We start from the raw sequence: 21510 nt of genomic DNA on the forward strand, positions 1-21510 counted from the left end.
AATTCCTAATACAGGGATTGGCATATAGTATACTCAGTACATAATATTATGACACTTGAATTGTTTAATTGCTAAAATTAAGTTTTAGAAACCCAAGATTCATGTAAGTAAATTTCTTAGACTAGGATATGGTGAATTTTTGCCCTCAACCTGGTTAAATGACCAAGCTTTCACAGAATGCATATTTCATTCATTTTAAGTATAATGTTTATTTTGATAATAAAACTGAGGGATATTTTACTTATTTAAAGTATCACATTCAAATTTAAAAATAGAAAATTCTTCTTGAGTTACTTTTGAGTCTGGGAAATCACTAATCCTCCATTTTGAAATGGTTTCTTGCTTGCTTGCTTTCATTTCACCTGCTGAAGAATAGAAGTAGATAACCACTCAGAAATGGTAGGTTAGTGGGAAGATGGTTACGTTTTCTCTTCAAATTTAGTACCTTATGTTCTGCTTCGCAGCCAGCTAATGTATATGCAATATTTAAATCTTGTGGTTTTAGTTAAAGTTTGTAATTAGATACAATGTTGGGTATAGTAGAAAGGAACACTTTGGCTACAGATAACTACTGTCTTGTGCTGTCAGTCTAGTAAACTGGCTTTTTTCTTAGTTTTAGTTTAACTAGTAAGCCTTTATTATCAAGTCTTCCACATATTTTGCTAAGAGCGTAAATATTAATTCCTCTAATGGTTATAGCTTTTAAAAATCTTAATTGGAAAAGAGAATTTAAATTAATTGGGCTATTTTTAGTATAAAGACCTGTTTCTTAGGAATAAAAATGTGATTTAATACCATCTAGTTATTTGACTCAGAGCTTAGTGATTATTTCTCTATTTCTCGATTTCACTTAACCTTGCTATCTTTTTAACCTTTATTTTTTTTTAGATTTGAAAACATTTTTCTTGATTAAACAGTGTTGTGTTTGGTAACCTAGACACGTGGTTGACCTTATTTGGCCTGTGGTGGTATATAATTTAATATAAATATATTTAATATATTTAGTGTAAATCACCTACTTTTACTGCGTTTTTACTAATGCCTCTACACCTTATTTTTTTATGCATCCCATTCTATAAGTACTGCACCAATATTATAAGAGTAAAAATATATATTATTTTCAGACTTCATTTCCTAATATATTTTTTTTGTGGTAGACTGTAGGCCAGTGTTTGAGTTTATTTGCTTTGATGAGCATAGATTTATTTGTAATCACTACCATCTAGTGGCTGTTCTTCAAATTGCAATTTGGTATATTTTTCATGCTTCCACTATCTAATAGTAGCTATTGTCTAGATTCTGTTCTATTTTCTATTTCTATGGTTCAGAAATAGATTTTTTTTAATTTTTAAAAATTTTTCATTTTAATTTCAGTACAGTTAACATACATAGTGTTATAATAGTTTCAAGTGTACAATATAGTGATTCAGCAGTTCTGTACATTTTCAGTATTCATCATAAGTATCTTCTTTAATCCCCATCACTTATTTCACCCATTCCCCTCCCCCACCGCCTCCTGTCTGGTAACCGTCAGCTTGTTCTCTATAGTTAAGAGTCTGTTTCTTGGTTTGTTTCTTTCTTTTTTTTTTTTTTTTGTTTGCTTGCCTTTGTTTCCTAAATTCCACATGAGCGTAATCATATGATATTTGTCTTTCTCTGACTTATTTCACCTAGCATTATACTCTCTAGCTTCATCCTTGTTGTTGTAAATGGCAATATTTCTTTTTTCTTTTTTTTTTTTTTAGTTTTTTTTTACGTTTATTCAGTTTTGAGAAACAGAGAGAGTGCAAGCAGGGGAGGGGCAGAGAGTGAAGAAGACACAGAATCCGAAGCAGGCTTCAGGCTCTGAGCTGTTGTCACAGAGCCCAATGCAGGGCTCAAACCCATAAACTGTGAGATCATGACCTGAGGCGAAGTCGAACATTCAACTGACTGAGCCACCCAGGTGCCCCGAGATTTCATTTTTTTAATGGCTGAATAATATTACTCTGTGTGTGTGTGTGTGTGTGTGTGTGTGTGTGTGTGTGTGTGTATACACATCACATCTTCTTCATTCATCTATCGGTAGACACTTGGGCTGTTTTCATAATTTGGCTATTGTAAATAATGCTGAAATAAACATAGGGTAGCATATATCCTTTTGAATTAGTGTTTGTATATTCTTTGGGTACATACTCAGTAGTGTGATTACTGGATCATAGGATACTTCAGTTCTAACTTTCTGAGGGACTTCCATAGAGTTTTCTACAGTGGCTGCACCAGTTTGCATTCCTACCAGCAGTGTGTGATGGTTCCTTTTTTTCCACATCCTCACCAATACTTATTGGTTGTCAGAAATAGATTTTCTTTAATATGGTTTATAGCTTAAGCATTTCAGGTAATAAAAGTTGTGTGAATACAAACTATGGTGAATATCAGTAAGAATATTTCAGTTAAAACTCTTTGGTGGCTTAATTCTTGCCTATTCTGTTTCAACATCCATTTTTCAGTCTCTTACCATATGTAATCCTGAAAAAAGTTTACACATAAATTTGTAAAATAATTGCATGTTTATGTTCAGAAAATGTAGAGAAAGAAATGTATGTATCCCTTGATAATTTTTGCTTTTCATAATCCCTTGAAGTGTCACAGCAAAATGTCTCATACATGCCTAACTTGCTTGTTTAACAGACTTCTTAAGACAATGGAATGAAAGTCAGCTGTTAGTTAAAAGCTAGAAATTAAGATTGAATTCATTGGATAATTGATAGTCTGGAAATGACCTTGAACTCTAGTGCTTAAAAATGGAATGGACTCTGTTTAGAAAACTTTACTTCTAGGGTTTATTCCTACCTTTTATACTTACTGTAGTGATCTCTGTGGTGTGAACATTTTGTAACTTTACTAAATGAGAGCCCGTTACTACATGGAAAGAGCTTTGAAAACAAAAAATCGAGTTTGGGTCTTACTTATATCAGTGTTCTAACTTTAAATTGTAAATAATTTTGAGCATTAGTTTCTTCATAATGAGCTGGTAACAGCTGCCTTTCATGATTTTTGTGAGGCTTAGAAGTGATATGATTAAAGCATTCGCCCAGTTGCTACACAGATACCATAGATACGATGTGTCCTTCTCAGTGCATCGTATCAGGAGGCAGTGATCCAGTTATGTCTTTTTACTGGTGATGTCAGTTCTCATCAGGTTAAGGTGGTGTCTGCTAGCTTTCTTCACTATTTTTTCCTTTTGTAATTAATAAGTGTCTTGTGGCTTTTGAAAATTTAAAAGTAAAGTCTTATTAATGGATAACTGTAGTGTACAATATTGCTTTCTAGGCTGTTCTGCTACCCTCTTTCTGTAGATGGGAGGTATATGTAAGAAAGAGATCACTGCATAGAAGACATGAAAGGCTTGGATGTGCCTATCCTACCTATACCTCTTACTTACTTTGTGAGTTTATGTGGCACTTTGCTGTTCTAGGTCTCAATTTGTCCTTCTGTAGAATGGAATTAATTCTGACTTTGCCCTTCTTAAAAGGCTAATGAGAAGATCAAATAAGTTAAAATATGTGAAATGTCATAAATTATAGAGTGCTGTTGGGTGAAGGTAGTTTGTAGTAATGTTCTCCTTCCACATCCTTAATTGAGAATTCACCTTTTACATGATTTAAACTGATTGGCAGCCTTCTTTCAAATGTCATTAACCTGTCTGACTCACTTTCATACAAAGAAGGGCATTGTGAACGTGACTGTGGAGAGTGTAATTGGAGCAACACTTTGCATTCTTTACCAACTTCTCTTAATTGCCCTGCTTTGTAGCTGCTTGCTCCCCCCAGTTTTATTTTTTCTAAGGAATATAGGTTTTGGAAGTCTGTTCCGTCTTTGGATTCCATGTTGGGCCTTGACTGTGTGGGGACTAGGTGCCCTATGTCTTTTAAGCTTTGTCCTAAGTTTCCAGGGAAACGTGGCACAAATGAAGTAAAGCTGAAAGAAAAGTGTTCCTGTCTTTTTCCCTAGGCATATTACATTCACCTGACTCTACTACATGTTTCTTTTATGGATTTTACACACTTAAGGTTTAGCATACATTTATTTTCTTTTTTGCCAATTCAGACATGTCATAGAGGATTCAGAATTTAATGCTTCTGCCCTTTCTGTGTTTTAAGACCTGTTTAGCTCTACTTGCTATCTTATAGGCCAAGGCCATAAAAGGTGAATCTGTTGGGGCCCCTGGGTGGCCCAGTTGGTTAAGTATCCCACTTCAGCTCAGGTCATGATCTTGTGGTTCGTGAGTTCAAGCCCTGCGTCGGGCTTTCTACTGTCAGCACGGAGCCCTCTATAGATCCTCTGTCTTTGCCTCTCTCTGCCCCTACCCTGCTTATGCTCTCTCTGTCTCAAAAATAAAATAAACATTCAAAATTTTTTTTTAAAAAGTGAATCTGTCTACACTCAAGTAGTCACCAACTTTGTTTTTTTCCTAGTGCTTAAATCAATTACAGATGGATAAAGTCATGTATTAGTCTCTTAGAGCTAATACCACCATATGGGTGGCTTAAACAGTGGAAGTTTATTTTCTCACAGTTCTGGAGGCTAGAAGTCCAAGATCAAAGTGCTGGAAAATTTGGTTTCTGATGAGGGGTCCTCTTCTTGGCTGTGGACGGCTGTCTTGCTGTGTCTCACATGGTCTCTTTTCTACATGTGGGTGGAGAGAGAGCTCCCTTAGTGCTCTTCCTCTTCCTATAAGGTCACCAATCCTAGTGGATTAGGGCTCTACCTTTATATCCTTAATTATCTCCATAAAGGCCCTATCTCTAAATTCAGTCACACTGGGGAGTTAGGGTTTTAAGGAGACACAGTTCAGTCCATAATACGTTATATTGCACGAGCATAGCTTGTAGGAATCCCTGCTGCTGGCAGAGTGCAGAAAGAGAAAACATGATGACTCAATAGGTACTTTTTTGTTTTTTGGATCTTATTTCTGGTGTGGGTACAGTGGTATGTGTACTAGATACCAGTAGATCTGATTTTGAAGAAAACAATGTTGAATTTTCCCCTGAACTAAACATGCTCAGAGGTGAAAATGCACTTTTGGAATATTTCGCTGTTTTGTATTTTCCCCATCAGTGCTTCCTGTGTTTTAACCATGTGACATGCTTGTAAAATGATAGACTGAGGCATCACTGGGATAAAGTAATAAGTTGCTCATGGCTGCTGGCAGTCTGTCCTCTACCCCAGACCTCACCCACCCGCTGAGGAGGAGGAGAGTAACTGTCTCAGCCAGTCACAGCACACGTATGGCACATAGGTTGGGAATCTTTACTGCTATTTATTAATGTAAATTCTTTATTTTAAATAGACAGGAAGATATTACATAAAGCTGTTGCATGGTTTCTCCACAGATAACACAAATATTAACCCATTGGATGTAGAACAGCTATGTCTAATAGTATATTCTATGATGCTGGAAATATTCTGTATCTCTGCTGTCCAATATGGTAGCTACAAGCCAGATGTGACCATTGCGCACTTGACATGTGGCTAGTGTGACTGAGGGACTAAATTTTAAATTTCCTGTCATTTTAATTAATTGAAGTGTAAATATCCCACTTTGTAGAGCAGGGTAGGTTCCTGGAGCAAGTGGAAGAAGCATTGTGGCTGGTGGGCACTGGATAACAGATGCAGAGGACAGCGAAGTACTGATCAGTATCTGGGTTTACAAAAAAGAAAATGTGGAGTGTAAACAAGTTTTATTTCCAGTAGTGTCACCTGAATTTTTTTTTTTTTTTTTTGAAAAGATACAACCTATTCTGTAAAGAGATCATCTTGTATGGGTAGTAATAATGGCTAACATTTCCTTAGGGATCACCATGTGCCAGATTCTATACCATGTTAAACTCTTTAAATTGATTATCTCACTTAATCCCCTTATCAGCCTTGTGAAGTAGTACTACAGATCAGAGAACTGTGGCTCACCAGAGTCAGCAGTGAGTCCAAGGTCATTTATCTAGTGAGTGAGTACACTTTGACTCAAACACAGGTCTCTTATTTCAAAATTCATTCTCCTGACTGTTGCACCATATAACATAGCTTACCATAAATGATCAGGAAAGCATTTGGAGAAAGAAGAAATTATAGAAGACATTGGGAAGGAAGAAATTACAGGAGTAGGGAAATTGCTTTGAAGAAATAGCTATTTCATTTAAATTTATCCTAAAATGTTTCCTGTCTGTCTTCAGAATTCTGAAAAAGTCAGCATTTCTCTAGGTAATTTACTTTGTTTACCCTGAGAGTTGGGTGGAGATATTTGGGGTAAGAGGATGGGCAGTGAATAGGACAAGGTTCTGTTCAAATTGATCTTCGGTTTTACTGTTGTTACTGTTATTATTTGATAATGTTACTCTCTTGGACACAGGGCACTCTGATTATATCTCAAGGACCTGTGTCAATGGTTTCTGCTACAAGTAATAGAAAACCCTCATTCAACTATTTTAAATAGTTAGGAGATTATCTCACAAAACAGAAAATCCATGAACAAGCAGATCCCAGCGGTAGCAAGTATCAGTGCTATAGTTCTGCTCCTCCTGGATTTCCTTCATTCTCTAGCCCGTTTGGAGTTACAGTTTAATCCTCAGGCTGATAGCAAGATCCCTGCAGTGGTTCCAGGTATCACATCCAAACTAGACATCTGGGGGAAAGCAGTATTAAAAAAAAAACAAAAAAACAAAAAAAAACAAAAACACAGTATGTATATATACATACACACACACACACACACACACACACACACACAGTAGAAATTCATAAACTAGGCAAGAATGTAATAAACTTCTATGTATTTATCACTCAGATTCAACAGTGATTAATTTAGAGCCACTGTTATTTAACCTATATTCCATTCTCCATCTCCTTGATGTGTTTTTAAGAACTGAAGAATGGTTTTCAGAAATCCTATTTCAAAAAAAAAAATTGGCAGGGAGTTTTGGCCTCCTGTGATTTTTTCCCCCCCCAGACTACTCAGGATTCACCTTTTGGAGTTAAGTATGGAGTCCAGACTTCCCTAAACTAAAGACTTTGTAGGTAGGTGGATTCTTCAGGAGAGGGAAAAACAGGTTTTGTTAAGTAGGAGGAAGAGGCAATGAACAGTATCTTCTCTGGAAATATTTTATAATTTATGTGATTCATCTTTAATATTGCTTTTTAAAAAATCCAGTTTGGTTGGCTGATTGCTTAGGGTGGGATCACAAGGGAGCTACCCTGTGACTTGGTTTATTAGCTGGTTTAAAAATGCAGTTTAACCTAGTGGGGACACATTTTAAGGAATTGATTCCTCTTGGCCAAACTGACAAGAAACCAAGTGTACCTGTTTGTTAATGTATAGTTAATAACTAATACATTTGCAAAAGGTAAACTACAGTCTATAAAGAAGACTTAATTGGTACAGAGTCAAAAGAAACGGGAGTGTTATTTCCATTGTGCAGTAAAGTAGTGTTAATATTATGTCTTTGTTAATTTGTTTCCAAAGTGTGATCTTTAAAAGAACTTTTTACTTCTCTTGCTTTTAGTGGCATTTATTTTCAACTGGCTTGGGTTTTGTTTATCCTTCTGTATCACCAATACCATAGCTGGAAGATATGGTGCCATATGTGGATTTGGACTTTCATTGATCAAATGGATCCTTATCGTTAGGGTGAGTGTTTTGATAGTGTCTATTACTCTTATCTCTAAAATTAAAATGTATGAAAATCTGTCTGTGGTTCATGAATGTTCATTTTATGTCTAGGAGTTCAATTATTTTGAGACTTATTCTTACCTCTTATTATTGTAGTGATCTCTGTGAGATGAACATTTTAAATGAGAGCTTGTTTACTACGTGGAAAGAGCTTTGAAAACAGAAAAAATTGAGTTTGAGTCTTATTTATATCAGTGTTCTAACCTTAAATTTTTAATTTTTCTGAGCATTAGTTTCTTCATAATGGGTTGGTAATAGCTGCCTTTCAAGATTTTTGTGAGTCTTAGAGGTGATAGAATTAAAGTATTCACCTAGTTGCTGCACAAATGTGCTCAGTAAACTGTGTCTATGACTATTGTGATCAGTCAAAACATAAAAATTTCTATCAGTTAGTAAATTGTCATGGATTTAGTTATTTTCCCACTCTTTTTGGGGGGGAGGGTAGCATTAAGAACTCAAAAGTAAACTAAGGCCCCTGAGGTGGCTATCAGAACTCACCTTTTTTCCTTTATGTTCCTTCTCAGCCTTTCTTCTCATTTCTCTGTTGTTCCTGGGATTCACCCTCTGTCTACTTCTTATCACTTACGAGATGGTGTGTTGGGAGATAATGCCAAGTCCTCTTCTTTCTCCCATCTCAAAGCTTGTCCCGTAATAATTTTCTGTGTCCATTCCACCAGCAGTAGTGTTGTTAGCATAGCTTTCCCCCAGCTCTTTGCCTTTTGAAGGCCCCCTTTGGCTCCTTTTTATGAAGCCTTTTCCCTGGTTTCTTTAGGGTAAGGCCTAGGAGAATGATCAGGAGTGCCTTTATTTATTGTTTTAATAAGTTTTCTTACAAGTAACCTATACATTTAAATGCTATTCTACAGTTGATAAAATGCATAATTTCAACAAATCATATTTATTTAAACATTGATTTCTAATTGAATGAATGCTCAAATGCTCCTAAAATATTCGGTACAGTCACATAGTAAAATGTCAGCTTCCCTTATGTGCTTCAGACACTTGTTATGCACCTATATTATCAAATTGATTTAAAAAATTAAAACTGGATTTAATGTGTTTTTGCTTTATTTTTAAACTTACTGCCTCCCAGAGTTTCAGTAATCTTATCAGACCTTGTCTGTGTTCAGACCAGATTAAGGTTTTGGCTATTAATCAGTTGATTCTTGGGTGAGACCTTATTGCATGGATTCTAAGATGATTAAAACTAGAGCCATTGTAAGAATAGCCCCCTGGCAGATTCTTTTTATAATTTCATTTCAAAAGTTGTGGTGTGGATTCCCACGATGAGCAGAAATCTGTTAAGGTGTTATGGACCATACAAATATAAAGAGATGATGTAGGAGTAGATGATGTAGAAGTTACTACTAGAGAACCTCAAAAGAGTTGAAGTTAGATATGTCCATTGGTTATGGTTATATTAGTAATAGAACTAATTACTGCTATTCAAATAGGATTTCTCATCTTAGTCACAGAACACAAAATGATTTGAGGACTGTTTTTTCAGTTCTCCTAAGCTTAATAAATTTGTGTATTCTAAATTTATAAAAAAGAAGGTAGTCTAATCCATTATATGCAACCTATGCCCTAGGGGTATTAGCTCCTAATTCTCCCATAGTAGCCCTAGTTGGGAGGGGGTTGATTATCTAGTAATTAACTCCAGTTAATGTGATGAGGGATGAGGTAGGGAACTTAAATTCAAAGACTAGAGGTGCTCAAAGCTTTGTAAGGTATATACTAGCATCAAGTTTGATCACCAGGACTGTTTAGTTTCCCTTTATAATAGCGCTACTGAAAGGTACCTGACTGGCTCAGTCAGAAGAGCATGTGACTCTTGATCTCAGGGTTGTGGGTTCGAGCTTCACATAGGTGTGGAGATTACTAAAAAAAAAATAATAAACTAAAAAAAAAAAAAAAAAACCCAAAACCATAAAATGTGCCTTTAAAAAAAATAAAGTACTGCTACTGAGTTAAGGTTAATGTCATGCCTTTAGTGTATACTGAGAATTGATACAAGAAAAGGATTTTTAAAGATCTTTTGTATAAAGTAATAATGGCAGCCATTCATTGAGTACTTACTATGTTCCAAGCAGAATTCGTTACCAACATGAAATTCTTGACCCCCTACCTGTATCAGTGATGCTCATGACAATGCAGCCATTATATTGACGATGAAGCTAAGAATAAAAAAAAGTCTAATAACTTGCTCCACATCCCATAGTTTGTATGTGAATTAGAAACTAGCTTGGTCCCAGTTCAGTGCATGTTCTCTTGGTTCTATACTGCCTCTATGACACTGCATTTTGACTTTTATTATAATGCTCCAAACAATAAATTCCCTGTGGAGCTCAGTGCTGAGAGAAAGGGTTTCTCCTAAAAACCTGTTTTATTTTATTAGGCAATAAGTAATTTATAAATCATACTGCAGCTTTTCTTTTTGTTTCTGAGTTGCCATGAACCTCAGATTTAATGTAAATATCTTTAGCCAATTCTGGTATTATTTCTGTCTACGGCTTTTGATCTTTTTATTATTTGTTTGAAAATGCATATGTGTTTTGTTAAAAACTAACAACTCTTTTTGAAAGTAGACAGGATGTAAACAATAAAATGCTGGTGTTACATTAATAAAATAAAATTAGATAAATTCCTATTGTCAGTTAATTTATTTTTCAAAATTTGATTTTTGCATCCTGTGATTGGCCAGTCAACATGATGGATTTATTCATTAAAAAACCCAACTTGGCTCAGCCCTGCGACTCTTGGTATTTTAAACATTTTTGCTCACTCAGTAATGAGTTCAAAAGCTTATTAGTTTATCCTTTTTACGTAGTGGACTTTACAAAGTCTCTCTTTGATTTCAAGGTGAAGGTAATTATATTTTTTACCCAGAAGTAAATAAAAACTAACTTTGGTAAATATTTTTGGTGAAGAATGATGATGTTCTTTCTGGTTGTCTCTTGCCTGTTAGTATTATTTATTAAATATATTCTATAATATATTTAAATATTAGTTAAATATTGCTTTGCTTCTTTATTTCTTTTCGTTCTTATAGACTCTAAAACCCATATGAAAATCTTTTATTTATAATTAGTAATCACTTGATTAAAAAATATAGTGCAGTCCTACTTTACAAGCTATGTTTTCCTAATTTTTTAGCTCTCCTTTGTACTTATTTTAATGATGTAGGAGTCTGGAATTTGCATCTATAATGACACTTTAAAAATTTAATCTCTGAAATTTTTGAAACTCTAAGCTGAGAATTTAGATTATAGTTGATTTATTAATTATAAATACTTCCTATGGAAATATTTAAGGTTTTAAAAATAGATTTAGATAATCTTTAGTACATTTGCATCCTCCGTAGTGATATTTTTATTACAGTTTATAAGCATTTTGGTTATTCCCAAACCTATAGGATTTTTAAAAATGCTTCTGTGGAAAATACCAACGGATAGTTGGAAATAATTATCAAAAAAAGTTGGAGGTAGATACTTTTAATTTCAGACTTGAGGGCAAGTCTCCATTTGATAAAATCATTTTTAGTTAAATCAGATTCAGTTTGGAGACCAATGGAAACAGAGTAGATAAAACAACGTAATTTTTAATAGTTTTAGACTAGGTTATATTACTTTCAACAAACAACTATTTGCAACACTGTTTAATGCTAAAGGGTCATAGAGAAGAATTATCTGAAGCAACTCTGAAGAAAATTAGTTTGACTTTTTACAAAATTTTTTTTCAGTAATTAAAATCATGACGTCCAGAGTCTAATCAAGGAAAAGATAGCCGTGTTCATTGTCATCAAACTCTCCCTTCCCATCTGCCTGTTCATATTCTCATTTTACAGAACATATAAAACTGTCTACCGTGGTCACTAATAGGAACTGTTGAAATGCCACTTCAAGGTTCATTTAGCTGTTCTCAGCTCACTGTTGAGAGCTGAATACTGGAGCATCTAGTTTGAAAATAAAAAGAGTCTAATGAGTTGGGGGTCTTTATGTGCCTAGTATTCTTGGCAGTGATTAACAGTAGGGGGTGTACAGAAGGTCAAAAGCTCTTCTTTTTAGAGGTCAGCCGAACATCCCCATCTGATAAGATTAAACTAATGTGGCTTTTGGTGTTAATATCTAAAGCAGCGGGTTGCTGTAGTGTGTTTGGGATGGTAGTTGTGGCTTTGAGAGATTATGAAGAAAGAACCGACACGTGAACTCTTTAATGAGAAAGTTGGCTTCAGATACATAGAATTTACCTTTCTTTCTTACAAGCATCTTGAAACTGATTTTTGTTTCTAAAATACTTTGTATAAGTTTGTTAGCTATTGTATAAAAGATTTTAAAGAGTTTTTTCTCCTCAAGTAACTATGTATTTATTACATAATGTATTAAGTAATTATGTATGTATTACATAATGTATTAGGCATTTTTTTTTTCTCTTTGTGTTAAGTGCTAGAGATTATTTGAGGTACATGATTCTGAAATTGAGGCTGATCTTTCATTTTCAAATTCAGGTACATAAATATGGTTAATATATTTATGTTCACTCCATAGTTTTCTGATTATTTTACTGGATATTTCAATGGACAGTATTGGCTTTGGTGGATATTTCTTGTACTTGGTAAGTTTATTCTTAATTAAATTTCAGTTTAATTTACATTTAGTTTAACTTTGACATTTTCCCAAATTGTAAGATGTAAACCCATTGTGTTGGAACTTAGGTGGTAATAATTTTTCTGTTGTAAAGTTCTCTGTCCTAGCACTTAAATCATCTAAGCTATTTGGGTAATTATACATAGCACTCTAGATTTTGGATTTAAAATCCAGAGCCTGTCGATTTAAAAAATCAGTGGTTGGATGATAATTAAATATATAAAACTTGAACACCCTAAAATGATTTTAAAAAATGTCTTCGGCATTTATCTTGGAAAATATACATGCATAATTTCTTTTAACGATCCTAGGAGATGTTGAGAGTAGGATAGTTGTTCTATGCATTTTACTTATTTTTGGAACATTGAAACGTTCTTTATACTTTTGAAACATACCCTGCATTAATCATTAATCAGCCAGGCAGAAGACTTCATGCCTAACGACCCCAGTACTTCTGTTGAGTTTTCTTCTTATAAGGCATGTCTTTTTATTAATATTGATGAATTTTATGGATTTCCAATTTTTGTTGCCTGGTGATTTTCACTTTAGATGTATGATAAGTTAATCTTAAAATCACATGATGCCTTTAATCCACATTTCAGATTTATTTACTGGCGTGAAGAATATACTGAAGTTTAAAAGCCCACATTTCTCTAGGAACATTATTGTACCAGAAAATAATAGCATTTCAGTAGGTGGCAGTGTTCTCATTGAGTTTTTGTTTAGTCCTGCTATTGGATCTTTAGGATCTTTATGGAAACAAATTCTTGCGATCAGATAAGGTCACTAAAGATCCTGTATTCTTTAATAATTAAGTGAAATTATTCTGCTGTTGTGATTTTGTTAGGGAGCCAGACTCTTACGAGGGTTTAGGCAGTTTTTCTGCATTGTTAATTGTGTTCTGACTGCCTGAATTCTGTGACCGTTATTGAACTACTTATTTAACAGTGCAAAAAATATATAGTCTATTAGATATTTAAGCATATTAGGTGAGTATAGTTGCTTCTGAATATATTACTAATGATTGGACCTTAGGAAGACAACTATAGGCCTGAGTGGAATGCAGAGGATGACCTCATTTCCACGTCAGAACCATAATCTATCTAGCATTTAGGGAAATACGAAAATTTAATCCATGATGAAAGTGTTGCTCACATATACTCAGAAGAATGTTGAGTACATTGTAGAACACTGAGAAATGATAGCTGCTGAATGATTGATTGGTTTCTAGGTATGAATTGGCTTATTTTAGAAAATGGTTGAGCAGAATAAAATATGTCTTAGAAACAGCAGTTTTCATAGACAAAAGAGGGATTTCACAAATAATTTTGGTTTACATTATTCAATAATGCTTTTACATTTGGATCACAATAGCATTATCTTTGAACAGCATCTGCAAGAGCATGAGGTGGAATTCAGAGTGGGAGTCACAAATGGAAGGAGTTAGGATATGGGAAGCAGATGTGATCAGATTTAGCTGAAATTTATACCAGTTGTTTAAGTCATTATTTGTGTATCTTCTATCTTTTTCGTCTATTACAACCATGCTCTTTTTTAGTACTTTGGTTACTGTCTTGCATTTGGGGTACGAGTTTAGTTTGGAACTTTGCATTTGTATATATTTGCTATATGTATATATATCTTCTGTTTTTGTTTTGCATCCCCTCCCATTACTAGTTAAATATTTACTGAAGTTAGTAAATGTTTCCCTTAGAATTCTATGCGTAATAAGTGTATCAGAGAATTTACTAATAATGCTAATGCTTTTTGTGGTTAACTAATATTTTTCATCTGAAACTTTGAAGCATTTCACAGGCAATGCTTGCTCTCCTTCAATGACTAAGGAGACCTGTTAGCAAATGGCTGTTATTTAAAATTCCTATTACAGAGAATACTAAATAGATATAGTAAGATCTATCCCAAATCATTTAAGAAATCACTAGAGTGGTTGCTTCATAAGTCTTTCCTGATTCTTCTTATGTAAATTTGTATTATAAATTAGTCTTATTATTACTTGAAAATAAGAAGTAATAATTAAAATTATTTATGTAACACACATGTCTTCAAATACAGATTTCACAGATGACAGGCACTTGATATTGCTAGACAGGCTTCTTGGTTTTATCCCACAGTTGTTAGCAAATTACACGCATATATTCCTTCTTGAATACTTCATATTAGCAAATATGTCTTAAGTTTGCTTAGTAGTTGTATTAATTGAAAAGTTTTATATGGGGGTGCCTGAGTGGCTCAGCCAGTCAATCTGACTTCAGCTAGGTCATGATCTCATCATGTATCTTGAATTCAAGCCCCGTATCATCAGGCTCCGTACTGAACATGACAGCCTTTTTGGGATTCATTCTCTCTCTCTCTCTCTCTCTCTCTCTCTCTCTCTCTCTCTCTCTCTCTCCCTCTCTCTTGCTTGCTCTCTCTCAAAATAAATAAATAAAATTAAAAACCCAGAAATTTCTTTAAAAACAAAAAAAAGAAAAGTTTCATATAAAAGTGGGATTTCTGTGAGTTGAATCACATTAAATGCATTAGGTAGCTTTTCTATTTAAAGAAATGGAATAAATGTATATTTTTTTTATAATTGTGGATTTTCATGGCTGGATTTGCTTTACTTTAATTTAGATACATCTGGACTTAACAAATTGAAAGAATTTTTGGGAGGCAGTAAACTTTTATTAAATTTTTCTAAGATGGAATTATCATTATAATGTAAAATAGGTTATGGAATGAATGGAATTTTACAGATTAAATTCTTTAAGCCGAGAGGATCTTGTTTATAATTGTCTATTTTAAATTTGTGGTACCCCCTCTGTATAAGAACATAATGTATCTGTGATTTTAACCTCCCAGGCCTGCTTCTTTTCTTCAGAGGATTTGTTAATTATCTAAAAGTCAGAAACATGTCTGAAAGTATGGCAGCTGCTCATAGAACAAGGTATTTCTTCTTATTATAGAGGTAAGAAATCTTAACATATTAACTGTTCCCTTCATGTATTCATATTCACCAGATGCATATTGTTTGCACTCATATTGTTTGCTTAAATTTAGCATATTTAATATATTGATATACTGTTAATCAACTAATGAAAATTTAATAAGTTGTGAACTTTTTAAAATAGATTTTAAAAATTGAATTTCTTTGGAAATTTCAATTTTTTAAATATATAATGAATAAGCAAACTTTAAGTCAGACTTTTTACACTTCTTTTTAAAAGATTAACCACAGGATGTAACCATTAGCACAAAATTTAAAAGGTCGGAAAAATAGGACAAGGCACTTACATAGAAGGGATGGGCACTTTGTATAAAACAATGTGAAAGTCACACATGTGTTGAAGAAAACAAGAAACAAATTTGTGATTGAAAAGTAATTTTCTGTGCACTGATCTTAACAAACTAGATCGGAGAGTAAAAGTTGTGTGAAGAAAATAGGAGCTCTGATATTGTTTACTTGAAGTGTGTCAGTTTATACTAATAATGAAGGCTTCAACTTGGATAAACGGGAATAAAGAAACGAGCAGGGATTTCTTACTAGTTATCCAGTGAGTTTCTGGAGGCTGTGTGCAACCAGTAGTATCTTCACCTGAAGGGATCTTGTATCTCTATTTTCTATAATAGATTCTTTTTTTATTGAAATACAGGTAACATACAATATTGTATTAGTTTCATGTGTATAATACAGTGATTTGACATTTGTATATTTTGTGAACTGGTCATCACAGTAAGTCTAGTTATCATCTGCCACCATACAAAGTTAATACAGTATTATTGACTGTATTCCCCATGCTGTAAATTACTTCCCCATGACTTACTTGTTTTGTAACTGGAAGTTTGTACCTCTTGATCCGCTTCACTCATTTTGCCCCCCTCACTCCAAAACTCCTTCCCCTTTGATAGCCATCACTCTGTTCTCAGTATCTATGAGTCTGGATGTTGTTTTATTGTGTTTGTTTGTTTGTTTGTTTGTTTTTTGGTTGCATTTATAAGTGAAATCATGCAGCATTTGTCTTTCTTTGACTTATTTCACTTAGCATAATACCCTCAAAGTCCATCCATGTTGTCACAAATGGCAGTATCTTTTTTGTGGCTGAGTAGTATTACATTTTACACACACACACCCACCCACCCACCCACATCTTCTTTATCCATTCATCTATCGATGGGGACTTAGTTTCCATATCTAGGCTATTGTAAATAATGCTACAGTTAACAGAGGGGTCCATATATCTTTTTGAATTACTCTTTTCATTTTCTTCACACAGATAGCCAGAAGTGGAATTGCTGGATCATAGGGTAGTTCTACTTTTAATTTTTTGAAGAAGCTCCATGCTGTTTTCCAGCATGGTTGCCTTAATTTACTTTCCCACCAACGGCTCACAAGGTTTCCCTTTTCTTCATGTCCTTGTTAACACTTGTTTCTTACCTTTTTGATTATAGCCATGCTGACAGGCGTGAGGTGATAATCTCATTGTGATTTTCATATGCGTTTCCCTGATGTATAGTGATGTCGGGCATCTTTTTCGTGTGCTTGATGGCCATCTGTATGTCTTTGGAAAAATGTCTATTCAGATCCTCTGTTTATTTTTTGATTGGATTGTTTGGTTTTTCAGTTATTAAGTTATACAAGTTCTTTATTTTGGATATTAACTCCTTATTGAATATATGGCTTACAAATATCTTTTCCCTCTATACTATTTTTAAAACAAGCACCATATACTTCATGTCTATAATTGATTTGAACTTTTAAAGTATTTGAACTCCATAAGCAAAATGTCTGCTAAAACACTTAGCTTCTGTATCTGTCTATAAGTACAAAACGTTCCAAAGTTACTATAACTAAATATCCTTTTTATAAATAAATTGTATGGTTTTTTTATTTGAGCGCTTAAACTTTATAACATGAGTTTTACATTATCTAATATAATTTACTTATTTCTGCTGAAGAGTAGAGTGAATGTAGTTGTATTTCTGGATAATATTAAAGTATACTTTTAAATGTTCTTTTACCTCGGGGCGCCTCGGTGGCTCAGTTGGTTAAGTGTCTGACTTAGGCTCAGGTCATGATCTCACAGTTCGTGGGTTCAAGTCCTGCATCGGGCTCTGTGCTGACAGCTTGGAGCCTGGAGCCTGCTTCAGATTCTGTGTCTCCTCCTCTTTCTGCCCCTCTCCCGCTTGTGCGTACGCGCGCTCTCCCTTTCTCTCTCAAAAATAAACCAGCATTTTTAAAGAATGTTCTTTTACCTCTACCTAGAAGAGGTCAATTTTCTCTTTAGCCACTAAAATGTCTTTGCAAGAAATAACATTGAGTGTATTGTGATTATCTTGTTTGCATTTTCAAGAGTCTATAATATACATATTTTCTAGATGGTTTTTTATAGAAGCTTAAATGTTGAAATATATTCTGATATATGCTGTTTTATGTCATCTTTACCAAAAGAGCATTATATACTTGATGTACTACTGCTATAAAATGGGTTTTTGTACTATCATTTAGATATTTGCATTTTAATATACTTTAAGACTAATTCTTTCTTTGTCCCTAGACTACATCGACCAGACATTCTTTTCTTATATCAATGTGAAATTTCCAGATCATCTGTAAACCTACAACTTTAATAGAATAGAAGACTACTAAAAGCAGAAGACAAATTAGTGAAGAAAAGATAGATCTTCAAGATTGAATGGCAGGGTGGTTTATGCTTAAAGGCCAATTCTGTTCATTCTCTTAAATATTTATATTTCATTCGTTTTGCACATTTGCATATGTGCCCATTTAAAAGATTTGCATATACTTGAAAGAGACCGTAAAGTTGTATCAGTAAAGTCCAGTCATATTTGGTCAATCGGTGTTTGGTATAATTGAAAGAGCTGAGTAAAAAACAGTCTTCCAGCATGTAAATGCCATTGACTTTTGACCTGACATTTAGTATAATAAAATGAAATTATTAACCATGTCAAATGCTTTATAGTTTCTGGCTTCTAGATTTATCTAGTAACTCTACACATGGAACATCCTTTGTTATATATAGGTTTTTGAAACCCGCAGTGCTGATTATAGAAAAGCTTTGTCAGATTTGTGAACATGATATTTACATTATTATTTAGCATATTCTTTCTGTAAATAACCATGCATAAATTACTTTCTGCATTGTTTTAGAAACTGTCTGGATATCTTTTAATTTAAAATTAAGTGAACTTAATATATAGAGAAAATTTGGGTGTTAAAGATAGTTTGTTTTAGGACAAATTTTAAGCAAATGTGGGTATTCCACATGTCCTTTATAAAAAAAAAAATCTTCCTGTTTTTTTTTCTTTTTAAGGGACATGCCAGTTTTAGGGACTCTAAATTGAGAAGCTTGGTTTTTAGCATTGCCATCTTAGAGATTCTTGGAGGAAGAGATTGTATTAGATGTTCTATTTATTTCATTTAAGATGTTTTTGAAAGTTAATTTTCTGAATAAGATACTCTCATTTGCATTTGTCTTTTAAAAAGCCAATAAAAGTATCTTTCAATTATGATTGTAATAATTTTTTCTTTGGAGGTTTAGTTTGTTAAACGAAGCAAATCAGAACTTGTACTAGTAGCTTCTTGCTTTGATTATAGGATTAACCTATTAAAATCCTATCTTGAATTGAGATATGCAGACTAATCTGTCTTCAAGTTATGGAAACGTGTGGAATATGGGGGTGTGGTGTGTGTGTGTGTGTTGCAAGAATATGTGTGTCTGTGACCATTATTACAACTGGAATCTACATTCATAAGCTACTGCCATTTTGCAAATCATTTTATGTCTCATCTGTTTTCTTTTTAGTTATATTTTTGCTTTTGAATGCCAACATTAAAAATGATGGAAATTATATCCTCTTTTCAACTTAAAAATCATTTAATATGGATATATAGAACATACAAAATTGGTTGCTCGTTTATTATTTGACGCTGACTACTAAAAAATACATCTAAAAGTATTCAGGGACATTTTTCCATTTCTGAAAAAATAAGTTATACTTTATAACTTCTTTTGTATTTCTCTGTATTTTCTGATTTATTTCATTGTCTTTGATAAATAAAACATGCAGTTTTGTTTTGCTAATTGAGCCTATTGTTTTTCCTCATTCATTCTCCCTGCATGGAATTTCTTATTGTTGATTGAGGTACCTGTGTTACCCCCTTGAGGTCAAACAGTAGCATGGGGTAAAGAAAACAAAATATTTAATTTAGTTGCCTGATTTGGAAATTAAAGTTAGAATGTACTTATAAGAAATATGATCTAATACTAGATCTCTTCTTTATCTCATATTAAGTTCCTGTACACCTGTACTTGTTTTTTTGTGGTAATTTTTAAATGAAATTAAGCTTTCATACATGGTAATTTTTAGATTACTAGATCACCTATCACATCACTTTATTAAAATGTAGTATTTTAGTTCTTGTGGTATTTATACTTGGTTTCTGATTATGGATGTGTCACTTTTGGTCCAACATCAAAAACTTCATTTTCTGTTTGGATTTTTTTTTTTTTTTTTCCCTTTCAAATCTGTAAGGTTCAAGTGTGCATGTTGCCGGATGCTTTCTAAGTGGTACAATTCAATGGTAGCCTTAAATCTCATTAGTCAGGGGAATCAGAATATTAGTTTTAAAAACTTAACATTCTCTTCTGGATCTGTGAAATCCTGCACACTTCCCTTCATTTGCTGTGAGCTGGGGTAGAGCAGCTGCTGTTGTGCTTGGGGGATTCTGAACCACCTTTGCACTCTGTCCTGAAGTTCACAAATCGGAATCTTTGTTAGGATGTCTAAATAATTTTTGAATGAATATGAATCGGGGCTTGGAAGTTAATGTGAATATTTATTAAATTATATTGATTATATTTGAGTAAGCTAGTTATGGCCAGGATAATCCATTTTTATGTATTTATGAAATCAACTGAATTTAAGGTAAAAATACATTTTTCTGTACGGTGTGTTCAGGATCGAATTAGAAATTTGAAATTAGAAGATCTTATACTCAGTTAAAATAAAAATCTCCGTTTAACAGAGAAAAAAAATACTAATGTCTAGCCTTTTGAGACAGTGAGATACCTCCCTTGCCTTTGAGGTTGTTCATAAATCTTAACCTGTTAGGACAGTAATCACTAATTCCCAGCAAAACCTTTCGTCACAGGAAAAGTGAAATCCAAAAAGTCCAATTGGAGAAAAAAAAAAATCAGGGTTTCTTAATTTAACATTTCTTTTTCAACTGGTCCTTTCTGTCCCCCAAAGCACAAACATAACAGTGGTGAATGTGATACTGTATTTAACTGGAGTGACATGTCCTGAGCTTGCTCAGAAACAGTTGTGATTATTTGTTTTCTCAGCTTAAATAGTGCCTCTTCTCTGAAAAGTGTCCTAAAAAGGAGAATAAGTTATATGAACACAGTGTCTATATAGCTGTACCTTTCACTGAGAAGTGACTGCCTAAGCCCACTGCCCTTTGGGAGAAGGAGCTGGCGTATTAGGTCAGGAGTTAATTGTTGTCACAGCCTTTCCTAGCCAGTGCATTTGTCTGGCCTGTAGAATACGCACAGTATCTTTTTTTTTTTTCTTTCTTTTTTCTTTTTAAATAGAAATTGTATTGGAATGACTCCAGCTTATAGTAAAGAGTAAACAATGAGCTTTTATATTTTAAGACTGCTGTTAAATGTTATGTTAATTGTTTATTAGTTATATAATTCCTCCGACATATGAAATGTTCGTGTATTCTTTTAAAAAATCTCATTCAGGATAAAGTTCAACTGTTAGATGATGATGTGCCAATTATTGTAAGAATATCCTTGCCCATATATAAAACATGCTGACATGTGTTTTACTTGTTAATAAAGTTCTATAGATGTGGAAATGTGAACCTGTGCATCCTTTTGAAAATCAGTTTAAGACTGACAACATATTATTGCCACCTTGGCCTCACAAAATGGTTATATGGTAGACGTCATTTAAGATGAAAACACCTGGCATGGAATTAGGTTAGAGTGGGGAACAACATTTAACTTGTCACAGTAATTTGTTGGGAGGTGATTGTAGTTTAACTTTAATAAATGCAAAAAACCAGCTTTATGGAAATAATTTATGTTCATTGCTACTTTGCAAAATATCAGTGGTAACCATGGGCCA

At 33.6% G+C, this 21510-nt stretch overlaps 1 protein-coding gene across 3 annotated transcripts in view; it reads left to right on the forward strand.

Moving 5' to 3' along the window:
* The window catches only part of NDFIP2 (Nedd4 family interacting protein 2), a 69307-nt gene extending 48063 nt beyond the window's left edge, over window positions 1-21244 (forward strand). For 2 of the 3 annotated variants that reach the window (XM_023252476.2, XM_019828338.3), the window contains exons 7-10: window positions 7539-7663; window positions 12253-12319; window positions 15214-15319; window positions 17907-21244. In XM_023252476.2, the coding sequence (XP_023108244.1) occupies window positions 7539-7663; window positions 12253-12319; window positions 15214-15317 (296 nt within the window). In that variant the 3' untranslated portion in view covers window positions 15318-15319; window positions 17907-21244. The remainder of the gene's footprint in view (window positions 1-7538; window positions 7664-12252; window positions 12320-15213; window positions 15320-17906) is intronic. The other variant, XR_002155643.3, reaches the window with a different exon arrangement.
* Window positions 21245-21510: the final 266 nt, after the last annotated feature.

This window comes from Felis catus, chromosome A1 (genome assembly GCF_018350175.1).
Source record: "Felis catus isolate Fca126 chromosome A1, F.catus_Fca126_mat1.0, whole genome shotgun sequence".
NCBI classification, from domain to species: Eukaryota; Metazoa; Chordata; class Mammalia; order Carnivora; family Felidae; genus Felis; species Felis catus.